A 13,892-nucleotide genomic window follows, 5' to 3' on the forward strand; every position below is an offset into this window, starting at 1 on the left:
GGCTCCAGCTGAACTCTTCTTTCTTTTATGCATTTCCTGTATTTTACAAAGACAGGCGCAGGGTGCTCCTGTACGGGGGCACACACACACACACACACACACACACACTCACACACTCGCTCACACTCCGCCTCAGTGGCACCTTAGCCTGAATTGGCCGGAGGAAAGGATGAGAGAGAGAGAAAGAATTTAATTTTGTTAACATGTCTGAATTCAGATCAAACCAAACTGTGCCACAGATGCTGGACAGAGGCCCTGAGCCACAGGAGAAAATAAGCCCCGGAGAATGCGATTGTTGAGCTAAAACTGATATGCTTGAAATGAGTGTTGTTGAACAGATCACAAAGGAGGAATGAAACACTTCAAAAGAGCTGCTACAAAGCAACAAACCCTTTCTTCCCCCGCTGAAACATGACTAAGGACTCTTGAGTGTTTGTGTGTCTGCTTGAGAAAATGACAAAGTTGTGTGTTTGGGAAGGGAACACTGCAGGCGTGTTGTGATTGCAGCTTTCAGAGGTGGCTCCAAGAACATCACCTCCAGCTGTGTTTCAAAGGTTACCTAGACTGGAAAATGTCTGGGAGGTTAGGAAGTCTTTGAAAATAATTCTTTAATGTAAATTGCCCCCCACTTTCAAATTCCACAATTAATCCTTTCATTCTCTTGCCCACTCCCCATTGTTCTGCCAGGTCCACCCTCGCTCCAGCCCCTCCTCCCGCAATATTAAAACTACACAGAAGAGACTTGATGATATCAGCTACACAACGTGCTTTATTTTATAGCATTGATTGGCAGCCTCCCAAGTCCATACAATCGTTTGCTGATCTGATTCTAATATCCATATCCTTCAGCTATACCAGAAAGAATGGCTTCTGAGCCATGGAAATGTGAGGAGGGAAACAAAAGAACATAGGCACATTAAGCAGAATCTGGCGGAAAACATGGATTTAATAAACTGCATTATTTGAAACTCCTATTTTAAGTGGCCGGTCCTGGAGGAGCAGCTGCAGGAGAGAGAAACACAGGGAAGGTTCTTCTGTGCCTCGTTTTCCAAGACCTGTTTCTTTTTGAAAAAGAAGAAACACCAGGCAGCACGCCTTCCACATACACAATTAGTACGTGGGGTAGAGCCCACCCCTCTCTCAAATTTTTTTGGAAAAATCAAGAGTACATTAAAATGGGCTTCTTCCATTTAATGTGACAGAGTAAATAAGGGGGAAGGACTTTAGCAAAGCATGTTTACTATGGACACTTACCCTGTCTAGTTCAGTGTCATCACGGAAAGATGGCTAATTACCCATGCCCTCTGGAAGGTTGTGCCCTCTGGAAGGACACAAATAAATCTGTACACCTTGGCTCATGTTGGCTGTTTTTGTTTTGTTTTCGTGTTAGTTTTGTCTGAGACTTATAAATGAAATCTTTCCTTCCTCTTTCCCTTCCTCTCTTCCTTCCTTTCTTCTTTCTCTTCTTCCTCTTTTTTTTAATACTACATTCTTGTTTTTATAACCAAAAAGAAAGGATTCTGCAGCTGCAGTCCCAGGACCTTCTAGGGTCCTGGATCAGGTCTGAGAGGATCAGAGCCCTCCCTCCAACTGCAGAAGCCTGGGTGTGGGATGGTACCGTGGGTGAGGAGGTAAGCATGGGGTGGAGGTGAGTCTTCTCACAAGGCTCTTGTCCCCAAAAAGGTTCAAAAGCTTTGATAGTAATTCCGTCAACACCATAGAAACCAACTGTTACATTCTCTGCAACTTTTCTGCTGTGTTACCTTGGTGACAAGTGTTGTGACCTGTCACTCCAAATTGCTCCTGTCCTTGGGCCTGTCATCTCTCCATGAGCCCCACCTCTCTCCTTTGGTTCTCCATTATTCTCAGTCCAGATCATTTCCTCCACTGGAAAATAATGAAAACCCTCTCCCTCCTTCCCACCGACAAATTCCTTTTGTCTCTCACCGTTCCTTCCTCACACCAGGAACACTCCCAGGCCAGTTGATTGATCAGCCCCTGGCAATGTTTGGGTGCCCTTTGCACCAGACACCCCAGCAGGAAGCCCAGAAGTCCCCCCCCACCCCGGAGTCTGGGTGTGTTTGGGAGATGTCAGGCTCAGGTTCACGGAACACTAATTGGCAACAGGAAGTGCTAGTGAGACCGATGAGGGATGGGAATTAGCAAATAGGGTTGGCAGTCAACTGACAGAGGAAGCTTAAGGAAGGGGATCATTTAGAAAAGGAAAAAGTATTTAATCCGTTTCAGGTGTGTTAATTTCCTTTATGGGCAGAATTACCATGGACTTGGGATATGTTTTACTCTTTCTTTTCCCTAAGGTCTGGCCTCATTTCATAGGGAGGAGGCAGGGATAAATGCAGTGAATTTGATTATGGACACCAGTCTAACCCTAGCTTAATGAGCCATGGAAACAAAATAGCCCAATCTCCTCTAACTGCTGAAATCCAAAACTAGAAGTCTTGAGAGCACTGTGGCTTTGGTTACACAAAGTTGTAGTAGAGGCCTCGCCTCAGCATTTGAACTGTTCGGTGAGAGATCTAAGATGTCTTAATTCTTTGAGTATCACGTATTACTCTTTTAGACTTAACTTGGGAAAAAAAGTTACCAGGGATTCCAAGATCTAAAAAAAAAAAAAAAAAGTGTCCACAAATTAAGATTAACAAGTATTAGTATTGGCTATAGTTACCTCAAGATTTTTTTTGAAAAGAAGAAATAAAACTATAGAGATGAATTTTGGGAAAACCCCATGGCCCCACCACCACCACCAAGCCCATTTCCCTGCCTCCTTCTCCAGAACAGTCTCTGCTGTAAATCTGGGAAAGAGTCATCCTGTCCACATTTTCATCTTTTTTGCTGTATATATTTCATTCATAAATAATGTATTGTGTTTTTGAAAACTCACCAGTATCTTTGAGCTTAAAATTTTTAACCCAACATTGTGTGTGTTTGATTTCTTTTTCTCTTGTTCTGTTTTACCTTATAGCTCCCATTGATTTTGACTGGTTGCCACAGATCAGTAGCAGTAGAGTAACAGATACGGGGAGGTTAATAGAACAGTCACTTTAGGTGAGAAGATCTCGCAGAGAGGTAGGTTCATTAGACTGCAGTGTTATTAGGTGCAAGCAGCTTAGCGTCCGACTGAGCTGTGTTACATGAGAAGAGAGAAATAAGAGAGTATGCTTGACAAAAGTGGAAACCAAACTTGCTGGGGACCCGTTTAGGCTGAGACGGTTTGCAGCAGATCTCTCTGGGAGGCCTGGAGCAAGCCTCAGCCCACGGCAGCCCCTCTCGAGTACTCCGTGGTCCTCACGTGTAAAATCAAATGCCAGAGCTGCAGAGGGAGAATGCAAGGAACACACCTCCTCGCGCAAGCTCCCTTAGTTCACAGCTAGGGACGTGAGGATGACAAAGGTGTTACGATTTACAGACACCTCTCAGGGCAGAATCTGAAGCTGCGCTTGCAGTAGGAAGTGTTCCTCTCTGAGGACATTTGACAGGTAAACTTTTCAACGGTTTCTGAGGTAAAACGCTGAACTACAGTTGTATGCATATTGTGAGTGGTGTCAAGACAAGATCTGCCCGTTAAACAGTACTGCTTTTTTGACACGGTGCCATTGAGAAAGCCGATGCTCAGGGAGTTTAAACAACACGGGCAGAGTTCTAGTTTGTCAGTAGTAGAGTCAAGAAGTGGACCCAAGTCCTGTCTGGCTTTCAGGACATGTGTTTAGCCAGAGCACTGCACTCCACTGCCTCCGGACAGGTTCCTTCTAGAACGCACTTATTTCTGACCTGTCTGCTACTCAGGCCTCCACAACCACAAGTTGTCAGATTTCCAGGGGCTTACGTATTTTCAGTCTGTAAGTATTAGGGGACACGGTGTCTGAAGTGGAGTAGAATTGAGGGTAAAACATTTGGTTTGATGCTTCTATTAAGAACTCCAATGTCAAGAGCAAGAAACTTGGGAACTAATGTTTTAAATGAACTAGAGAGGGTGCCTGGAGGGCTCAGTCGTTAAGTGTCTGCCAGGTCATGATCCCAGGGTCCTGGAATCGAGTCCCGCATCGGGCTCCCTGCTCCTCGAGAGGCTGTTTCTCCCTCTGCCTCTGCCTCTCTCTCTCTCTCTCTCTCTCTCATGAATAAATAAATAAAATCTTTTAAAAAAAATAAACAAACTAGAGAGGTCACAGGGTTTGGAATCAAATATTCTGATGGCAAAGCAACAGTTGTAGGAACAAACAATTGAAGGTAAGTTTAGCAAAATTAAGAAGTAAGAAGATTTGTAAACAGCAGATTATGAAAGGGGAACAAAGATTACCTGGAGAGAGTTTCGGTTTTTTAATCAACCAAGTTACCTGAATTGGCCGAGAAAGTAAATCTCAAAGAAGGGTTTACTGAAAGAAAATTAAACAAAGAAGATGCCGTGGAGACATTTTTAGAATCAGCTGTGCTGTTGCTTATGGTGCAGAGAGAAAAGGAGGCTCTGTGATTTAGATGTAGTCCTAAGGTGCATAGAGAATAAACAAACACACAGATCTGAAAATTCTTCCCATCAACTGGTCTTTAGAAATTAGGTGTGTCCTAATATTATCAGTACAACAGTGCCTTAGCCACTAGACCAAAGGAAACATCTGCAGCCATTGGGAAATGAGAATCTGGAAAATTGTCCATGACTGAAAAACAAAATGCAGAACCCCCAAACCAAATGCAGAATGCCATTTTTAAAATCCTAAGATTGGAGCTCTGATGTTGAAAGGCTCTTTGACCTCAATATCTTTTCTCAGTTCCATTATTTAAATTAGAGTGATTATGGGTATAGATGAGTTTTTTCAAAGCCTGCTTTTAGATGAAAACTTCCTACTTCTTACATGTTGAAATTTACGGTGGTCTTGGAGAGAGAAGCTGTTTAATGGGTGAGGGATGTTATTGGAATGATGGAAATGTTTGGAATAAGAGTGAGGTGGTAGTTGCACAACATGGTCAATGTGCTAAATGCCACTGAATTGTTCACTTTAAAATTTTAATTTTATATAAGGTGAATGTCACCTCAATAAATAAGAATTTAGCACTAAGAATATCAGAGTATAGCTTTATGAATTTTAAAAAATGTGGCCTTGGCTAACCATAAGCCTGTGATGTTCTTTAGAGTTTATACTAGGTCTTACTGATATTGGAATTGGATGTACTCAAAGTGCCTGGCACGTAAATGGGATTCATATGTACTTGATCAATGAATGGACAGACGATTCTGTCCAGGTCATACCATCAGCTTCTCTGGAACTGCAGATTACAAGTAGGATTTTCTTTTGTCCTGCATTTCTGTCTCAGGACCTTCATATCTCTTTCTCTGATTATGAACAGTTGGGAAGGTAGTGGAATTGAAATGAATCACAGGATGGTTCCACCTTATCCCTTTCAGAGCATGACTGAATGGCAAATGCTAAGACATACAGTAGAGCTCGGTGATTGAAAAATAGTGTTACTGAGATGAAAGTCACTATATGCTAAAGTCTCTTTATTACAGCCCTCTGTTATTTTCTTTGTCATATAAGCACCTTTGAAAACACACAAGTTAGAGATGGGATGGAAAACATAATAACAATCTGGTGCTCTATAAACAAGAAAGGAAATCAGTCTTCATAAAATTAATCCTCTGCTCTGGTGTTAAAAACTTTTGCCTGGACTGTCTAAAGAATTATTTCAACTGCCCAAATAATATACTTCTGTAGACAGAGCCCATATGTTGGTAACCTGCATATTCTACACAGAAAGCGTAACTTTCCTCTCTTCTCTTGATATTTAATACTAATTGGGGTTTTTCTAAAAGCATTTATTTTTATTTTGCTTGCCCATTGTTGGAAGGATTCTAGGATCTTTAAATTAAAAAAATAAGAATTTGGCAATTTAGAAAGAAACTCACTTTTATGGATATGATTACCAGCTATGTTCCTTAAAGGAGGAGGCAGGCAGTAAGGTTGGATTAAGAGTTTTAGAACATTGTTACATTTTGGCTCCCGAAAATATTTTTTTTTATTTCATCCTCCCCGCCCCAGTTTATACAATTCTCTCATGCTTTCCTTCACTCTCGTATCTTTTCTCCTTTCTTTCGTAATTCCTTTAGTCCCCCAAGTCCTATGGCCTAATTTTCATTTGGAAGGTTAATTAAGCATAAGACCCCAGAACCACTGTGAAGATTTCCCAAGGTAAACAAGAGTTCACTTGAATTGTGGTGCCTCTGCTGTTGGTGCAGATAAAGTGGAGAAAGAGCACAGATGCATGCAAGAAAAGCGTCTAAACTGGAAGAACGGACCATTGTCCCGAAGAGTCAGGAGAATGAGGTGTCAAGCACATGGGATGGTGCCTCGGAAGGAAGCAATACTTAGTTGTGAATATACTCTTTCCTTTTGAAATGTATTCCCTCGTGGCTGCTTTGTAGAAAAAAAGTTGTAGCGAAGTCACTGAGACCTATTCCTTAATCGATGCTGTAGACAAGAGCCAGAGTGGACCCACCTTATAGAAATAGCTTCATTTATTTATCAGAGTTGCTGTACTCACGATCAACAAATATTTCTACATGCCAGGCATCTCAGACCAGGGATACAGAGGTGGGACACACAGGATTTAACATTTAAGCAGCTTACTGTATAGTGGAGAGACAGATGAATCAATAGACAATTAAAATACCATGTGTTTAAGGTGGAGCATTGTTAAAGTCACAGCCCACTCGGTGGAGTAGAGGGCTTCAACTGGGTAAGACAGCCAAAGTGCGGAAGTAGCTTCTGGAAAACTGCAAAGGTAAGAAATACCAGATATGTTGAGGGAAAAGCTCTAAGGTTTGATAAGGCATACGTTAGAAAGGGCAATGAAGAGACCTGGCAAGTGAAGCTAGAAAGGTAGAAGAATCCTGCTTTTCACTGTATATTGTGCTGGGCACTATGAAGAATACAAAATATAAAGGAGATTTAGCCAGCTATTATGGAGCTTACAGGTCAGTTTATATATACAGATACATGTCCATGATGGAATTTAATTCCTTGGGAGGTCATGGTTTACTGAGTCCTGGAAGTATTTAAATTTATACTGGCCAACTATAATAGGCGATAGGTAAAATATCTTAACTGTATTAAGAATAGGGCATGTGCTATGGTGAGCGCTGTGAATTGTGTAAGACTGGTGAATCACAGACCTGTACCTCTGAAACAAATAATACATTATATGTTAAAAAAAAAAAAAAGGATAGTAGGAAGGGAAAAATGAAGGGGAGGAAATCGGAGGGGGAGAAGAACCATGAGAGACTATGGACTCTGAAAAACAAAGTGAGGGTTCTAGAGGGGAGGGGTGTGGGGGCGTGGGTTAGCCTGGTGATGGGTATTAAAGAGGGCACGTACTGAATGGAGCACTGGGTGTTGTGCGTGGGCAATGAATCATGGAACGCTGCATCAAGGACTAACGATGTAATGTATGGTGATTAACATAACATAATAAAAAAAAAACCCTCCTTAAAAAAAAAAAAGAAAGTCATCTTAGAGGGTCTGTTGCAGTGGTGTGCTGGTAAACCATTTCTCTTCCTTTCCCCCCTTTCCCACCAAAAAAACAAGCAAACAGACATGATCTGCAGCATTTGCCTATTGCCAGAGTGTAAATGCTCCCATTACGGCTCATTTTAAGTGACACCGGTGTAACAGCCCTTTTGCAAATTTCTCAAATATTTCCCATTTGACAGCAGCCCGCTCCAGCATACTATTGCAATGGTAATTCTGTAATTCTTAACATCGGATAAGTAATAGAACCAATAAATCACATGGATATGAAGACAGAGAAACAGAAGAGGAGGGGGAGATGTTTGAGAGCTAGATTAGTCAGGGAGAAGTAAGACTCCATGGAGGTAGTAAGTTGGGTCTTACAGATAAAGTATTTAAATAGAGAGGAGGAGGCAGCCCACATGAGAGGCACAGTTGTTGAATCAAAGATGTGTGTGACGAGTGTGATAGTCCTGTAGTAAGAGAGTCCAGATGAGTGAGATTAGAAGGGAAAGGCTTGGCCAGTCAAACTGAGATGTTTCGGATGTTAACCTAAAGTTAGCAGACAGTCGGTAATGGTTTTTGAACACAGAGGGCGCATAACAATATTTTGACAAAAACAGTATTTAGGATGATTTATGTGACAATTAGATGAATTGGTAGCAGTGAGACCCCAGAATAGAATAATAGGCTAGTGAGACCCACTTCATGTAGGGGAGAGCAATTCGACTTAGCAGCAATCTTGACATTTTGTAAGGACCCCTATGTGGAGAAGTGGTACGCTGGCGTGTTGGGTAAAGCCACTATGAAGCCAGAAAAATAATAGTGGCTAAGTGTAGAGAAACTGAGTTCAGATAAAGGAGTTGGCACCTGGATCCACCGTGTACTGTGAAGTATTTTTATTGGTATTTAGTCTTGCCATTGTTGTTGCTAATGATTTCACTGAATAATTGCCAACCATTAATTATTTAAAACCAGGTCCCTAAAGCAACTTGCAGAAAGTTATCTTCCTTTGAACTTTTTAAAAACTTGCTTGAAATATGGAAACTTGGAATAGGAGGTCTACTCTAGCCGCATATCTGCACTTCTCAGTCTTCTCTGCCCTTGGCCTTCCACTCCCCCCTGCCCGCCCCTCCTGCCTGCCAATCAGCTTCCCAAGCTTTCCAGTCATTCCCCACCTCTGGCCGGGCTGCACAGCCATCATTCAAGCAGCTCTGGACTGGTATCTCCTTTCACCAGAATTCCTGCAGCCGTGGAGTACGTGCAGAGCATCTTCCTTTTGACTCTCTTAAAACTCCAGAGGGGTGTTTCCCACACACATTGCTTTGTGACTCCATAGTGGGGCCCTTGTGGTTTCTTTTTATTGCAGTTATGTTGATTTTTAAAAGCACTCAGAGTGAAAAAGAAAGGAAAGGTAGTAAAATACATGTGCATAGATGCTCTTGGAGCATGCTTGCACGTGTTCTTGGCAAATGTGATTTTTGAAACCTGTCTTAGCAGGTCTGAGCTGTGTAAAAATTGGTAGATCAGGGTCAGAGGGCAAAAGTTTGGTTAGTGTCCTCATCATAGAATGTAAATTACCTATAGTGTTGTATACATTAAAAAGAAGCCCAAGGGATGAGCTTTCTGAAAATCAGTCTTCTTGTTTATTCTGATTATACAATGGGGAATTGTATGCTTTATGCCATTTTAATTTCTTGAATATATTTGCTCAAGAAAAGTACATTATAATGCACAATACATGCTGAAAAGAGGTTGATAATGAATTTGGACAAAGATCTCCATTTCATTTCCTGAACTTTTACACATTTTTTGGCTGTATATTTATTAGTTAGGTCTACAGGAAGCATTAATTCACCAACTGTCTGAGATAAGAAATGTATTTTCCAATAGTAATTATAAACCTGCCAAAATATTGTGGGAGTTACATTGTTGGGGATCTAGACAGAACCACAATTATTGTAAAGGTATTTTAAAACTATCATTAATTATTTATGTAATCATAGATTATGGCTTTGCAGACGACTCTGATGAAGTCATTCAACAAATTGTGTAGGTTTTGTGGAAGAGCAATAACTCTTGATAAGTTAAGCTGAGTGTTCCATCAGCCTTTTCTCTATATATACATTATGTTTTAGCAAACCTAATATATATGTAGATCTCACTTATTAACAGCAATATGTATCCCAGCTATTAAGAATCCAGCAGCCCCCATAGTGTCCCTTTCTTCCTGTAATAAAGAGGAACACCAGGAAGGAAGCAAAAGAGGTCTCTAAGCACCCAAAATAGATGTTCAGAACTTTGCCTACCAAAGATAATGCACTTCGCTAGCAAGAGAAATGTATGCCGGTATATGAGCGGTGACTTATATGAGCTCAGTCATGTGGTTCCAAGTCTTTCAAAATCAGATGAGCAAATTAGAAAAGGGTGAGTAAGAGATTCTAGGGAAAATCACAACTGAGAGTAGCCAAGTGACCGCTGATGACCTGCAAACAAAAGAAGAAACAGAATCTGTCAACATCACCCAAAAAAAGCATAGCTATTTGGGGGCCTTTTTGAAGGTACAATAAGCTCAACCTGTCTTGGGAAACCCTAACAGCATCTCTGTCTGGTCAGCGATGTATAATTGACATTCAAACTGATGACATGGAGTTATCCAAGAAAGGCTAAATTAAAATTTGTTCAAGCTCTATTGATTTCTTGGGTCATATTATAGAAAGATACCTGTTTTGTGCACTTAAAAATAAGGGGACAAAATAACCTCCAACTTAACCTCTGGTTCCTTCACTTCTTCTTGGATGTTTTTCCATTCATCTTCCCCTCTTCCTCTTCTGTCTTCGACCTACTCTCTGGTGCCTTCTTCTCCCTCAGAATGGTTGGGTTCCTCCCTTCTTTAATCCTGTGTCCTGCTCCATTTATCAGCCTTTATCACTACTGATTTTCTCACCCAAACTTCTGGAAAGGAGAGTATACCCTTACTCCTTGCCTTTTCTTTTCTCAGCCCTCTTGCTCCTGCTATGGTTCCTCCCATCTCCTACTTGTCAAATCAAATTGATACTTTTCAGCTAATTTCTTACTAGACTTTAGTAAGGCAATTGTCAGTTTGTCCTCCTTGAAAGGCTCTTCCTCCTGCCTTGAGGCCATGTACTCTTTCTGGTTTCCTCCTAGTCTGCATTTCCTCCACCCTTCCTTTGATGTTGGTCACTCTGCGTGTTTTCCAGAATTCACTCACGTATTCTTGTTATTTTAACTGCCATCTCTCTGCTGATAACCCTGAAGTCATATCCAAGTCCATCTTAGACACTTTCATGAAGTTTTGAAAACTGGTATATTTATTGAAAATTCTCATCTGTGCATCTCACAAGTTTATCAAAATCTTCATATCCAAAATCAAATTTAGCTTTTCCCTAAATTTGTTCCTCTTGTTGTATCTCGGTTGGGTGACACTACTGAGTCATCTGAGCACTTCATACACATTCAGAAAATAAAACAAAAATGAGTCACAAAAGACAATAAAACTCCATAAATCTAGTCATGCAGAGATAACCGCCATTCATATTTGCTTTATATCCTATATCCTTCCAAATGTTTGTATATTTAAAATATATTTTAATGAGATCATATCATTTGACCATTTACCGCTGCAACAGTTTTTTTTTTTATTTTAGCAAAAAATTTTAGACATTCTTCTGCCTCAAAATACACTTTTCCAAAATTAGTTTTGGAGTTGTTGATATTCTAGCCAATAGTGTTCCTGAACCTACAGTGTTGAGCATTTATATCATCGTTGTCCATTTTCTTTCCCTTCTTGCTTTTTCCTTAGGAAAGAAATGGCTATTAAAAAAAAAAAGTGTTATCAAATATAAAAATAAGCTCCTGGCATGAGAGGTGAGAACTTCCAGGTGTATGGTAGTAGCAGTAATATTTGCCTGAGTATACTCAATAGCTCAATAAGGAATGCCATTCACCGAGTGCTTTCTGTGTGCCCCATGCTTCTAAAGACTTTGTTTAATCCTCACCACCCATCTGTGAGGTTGGATATATTACTATTCTTATTTTATAGTTGTGGAAACTAAGGTGCAGAGGGATTAAGTAACTAGCCCAGGGTCATGGAGGTAATAAGAAACAGAGTCAGGAGCCAGATTTGGGCAGTCTGTTCCAAAGATCAGCCTCCTAAGAGCGGTGCTGATCTGCCTTTTGTTGTACCCTAGGGCATCCTTTCTACTAGAGTGTACCACTTATTAGCATTCAATTTCTTAGAATAAAACCAATAAATAATATAGTTGGCTGAATTATCAAAACCTTTAATGGACAGAGAAACAGAATAAAAGACACCATCTCTGTGAGATAGTGATGAATGTTTCATTCTTATCAGTGGTATTCTGGTTTGTTTGTTTTTGATAGTATGGTGGGCAAGAAAACATACCAGCAGTTTGACAGTGGAACCCTAATTTCAAGTTTAACAATTTTTTAAAGAGAATCAATGTGAATGTGTTGGAACAGTTTCCAAATTATGGTTTTAAAATCATGAATTATTTAAATATGCTAACATCAAGAGCTAAATTTTTAAGCAGTAATAGAATGTAGGCAGTCCTCTACCATTAATTCCACCTCTCTACCTCCTTCTGTCTTTCATACTCTGTTTGCTGGGGAGGAGGATGCCTTGTGGCTGTGGTATCTTTAGGTGCAGTGTCTGGCATTTGTAGATGTGCACAGAAGGAAGGAAGGAAATAAGGAAGTGAGAGAGGGTGGGAAGAAGAAAAGGAGGGAGAGAAGGAAGGAAGCGAGGGTGGAAGAAAGGAAGGAAGGAAAGAAGGAAAGGAAGGAAGGAGGAAAGAACTAAACTCAAGAATTTCCCCAGCCTCCTCCCACACAATTTGCTTTAATCATAGACTTGCTCAGGCCAAAGTTTGAAGATATCCTCATGTCACTTCCTTCTATCACATCTCATATTCAGTCCATCAGGAACCCCTGAAGCCCCTACTGCCAGAATATACCCAGAGCCCAACTCCTTCCCATCACCTCCATGATTACTTCCCTCTTGCAAGCCACCATCTTCTTTGGCCTGGATGATTGCAGTAGCCTCTTATTAGGTCACTCTGCTTCTATCTTCAGGGCACTGCAGTCTGTTCTGAAGACAGGAGCCAGTGCAGATCATGTCATTCCTCTGCTCACAATCTTGCAGTGACTACCATTTCCCTTGGAGTTCAAGTGGTTATTGCAGCCTACAGTGACCAACCTGATCTGGAATGTGTTTCATCTCTGGCTTTCTTTTTTTTTTTTTTTTTAAAGATTTTATTTATTTATTTGAGAGAGAGAGAATAAAACAGAGAGAGCACATGAGAGGGGGGAGGGTCAGAGGGAGAAGCAGACTCCCTGCCGAGTAGGGAGCCCAATGCGGGACTCGATCCAGGGACTCCAGGATCATGACCTGAGCCGAAGGTAGTCGCTTAACCAACTGAGCCACCCAGGCGCCCCTCATCTCTGGCTTTCTTTTGTACTCTCCTCCCCCTCGTTCCCTCAGCTCCAGCCACACTAGACTCCTTGCTGATCTTCAGGCACATCATGTATGCTTCCATCTTGAGACCATGGCACTGCATGGATTGCTCTTCTCCCCAGTAACTTCACTCCAGTTCCCTAATTTTCCTCAAGATTTTGCTCGTGTTTAATTTTCCACATGAGACCAGCCATTGGTATGAGACCATCATACTTTTTAACTGCATCCTGAATCACTCTCATTTCCAGTCCCTGCTGTACTATGTGTGTGTGTGTGTGTGTGTGTGTTTGTTTATATATCATGTCTTTCTTTCTAATACATAATTTACTACATCTTTGCCTATTTTGTTCACTGATACAGATATATATATAGAATATTGCTTTAGTCATGGTAGGTGTTCAGTACATCCTTTTTTTTTCTTTTTCTTTTTCATATATATATATATATATTCATTCAATCTATTGAGCAGTAGGACTAGGCTTTGCAGTAGGACAGGCCCCCTCCCGGGGCCCACAGAGGCACTTCCCTGCCTCGTGGGCAGCACATCAGAAACTAATGGTGTAATGTAATGTTCTCCTAGCTGAAACTCTTGACTGGGGAGGTGGGCTTAGCAATGAGAACAATGCTTTTAATGGGAAACCAATGAAAGTCCCTGAAAGCTGCAGTCTTGGTTTCTGGCTGCCTAATTGTCTCTGGATTTAGGATAGAAAAATGTAGGTTCAAACACCCCATATGTAAGAAATATTTTAAAAGAAAGGTGACATCTTTTGAAAAACAATGTCTTAGTTAGTGATCGAGGTTTATGTAAGTGGCCATTCCTACATTAGGCCAGTTGCACAGTAGGAGATATCTAGGGGAACAGTCATAACTCCAAGAAC

At 41.0% G+C, this 13,892-nt stretch overlaps 1 protein-coding gene across 13 annotated transcripts in view; it reads left to right on the top strand.

Moving 5' to 3' along the window:
- Positions 1-13,892, top strand: part of PDE4D (phosphodiesterase 4D) — a 1,488,864-nt gene that overhangs the window by 1,342,380 nt on the left and 132,592 nt on the right. The window contains exon 9 of one of the 13 annotated variants that reach the window (XM_073905443.1): positions 688-1,369. The exons of the other annotated variants lie outside the window; for them this stretch is intronic. Coding sequence (XP_073761544.1) covers positions 688-725 — 38 coding nt within the window. The 3' untranslated portion in view covers positions 726-1,369. Of the gene's footprint in view, positions 1-687; positions 1,370-13,892 lie in introns of those variants that run through there. 13 annotated transcript variants of the gene reach the window in all.

The sequence above is a fragment of the Callorhinus ursinus genome, unplaced genomic scaffold, assembly GCF_003265705.2.
Source record: "Callorhinus ursinus isolate GAN/ISIS: 27379988/994484 unplaced genomic scaffold, GSC_fseal_2.0 scaffold23, whole genome shotgun sequence".
NCBI lineage: Eukaryota > Metazoa > Chordata > Mammalia > Carnivora > Otariidae > Callorhinus > Callorhinus ursinus.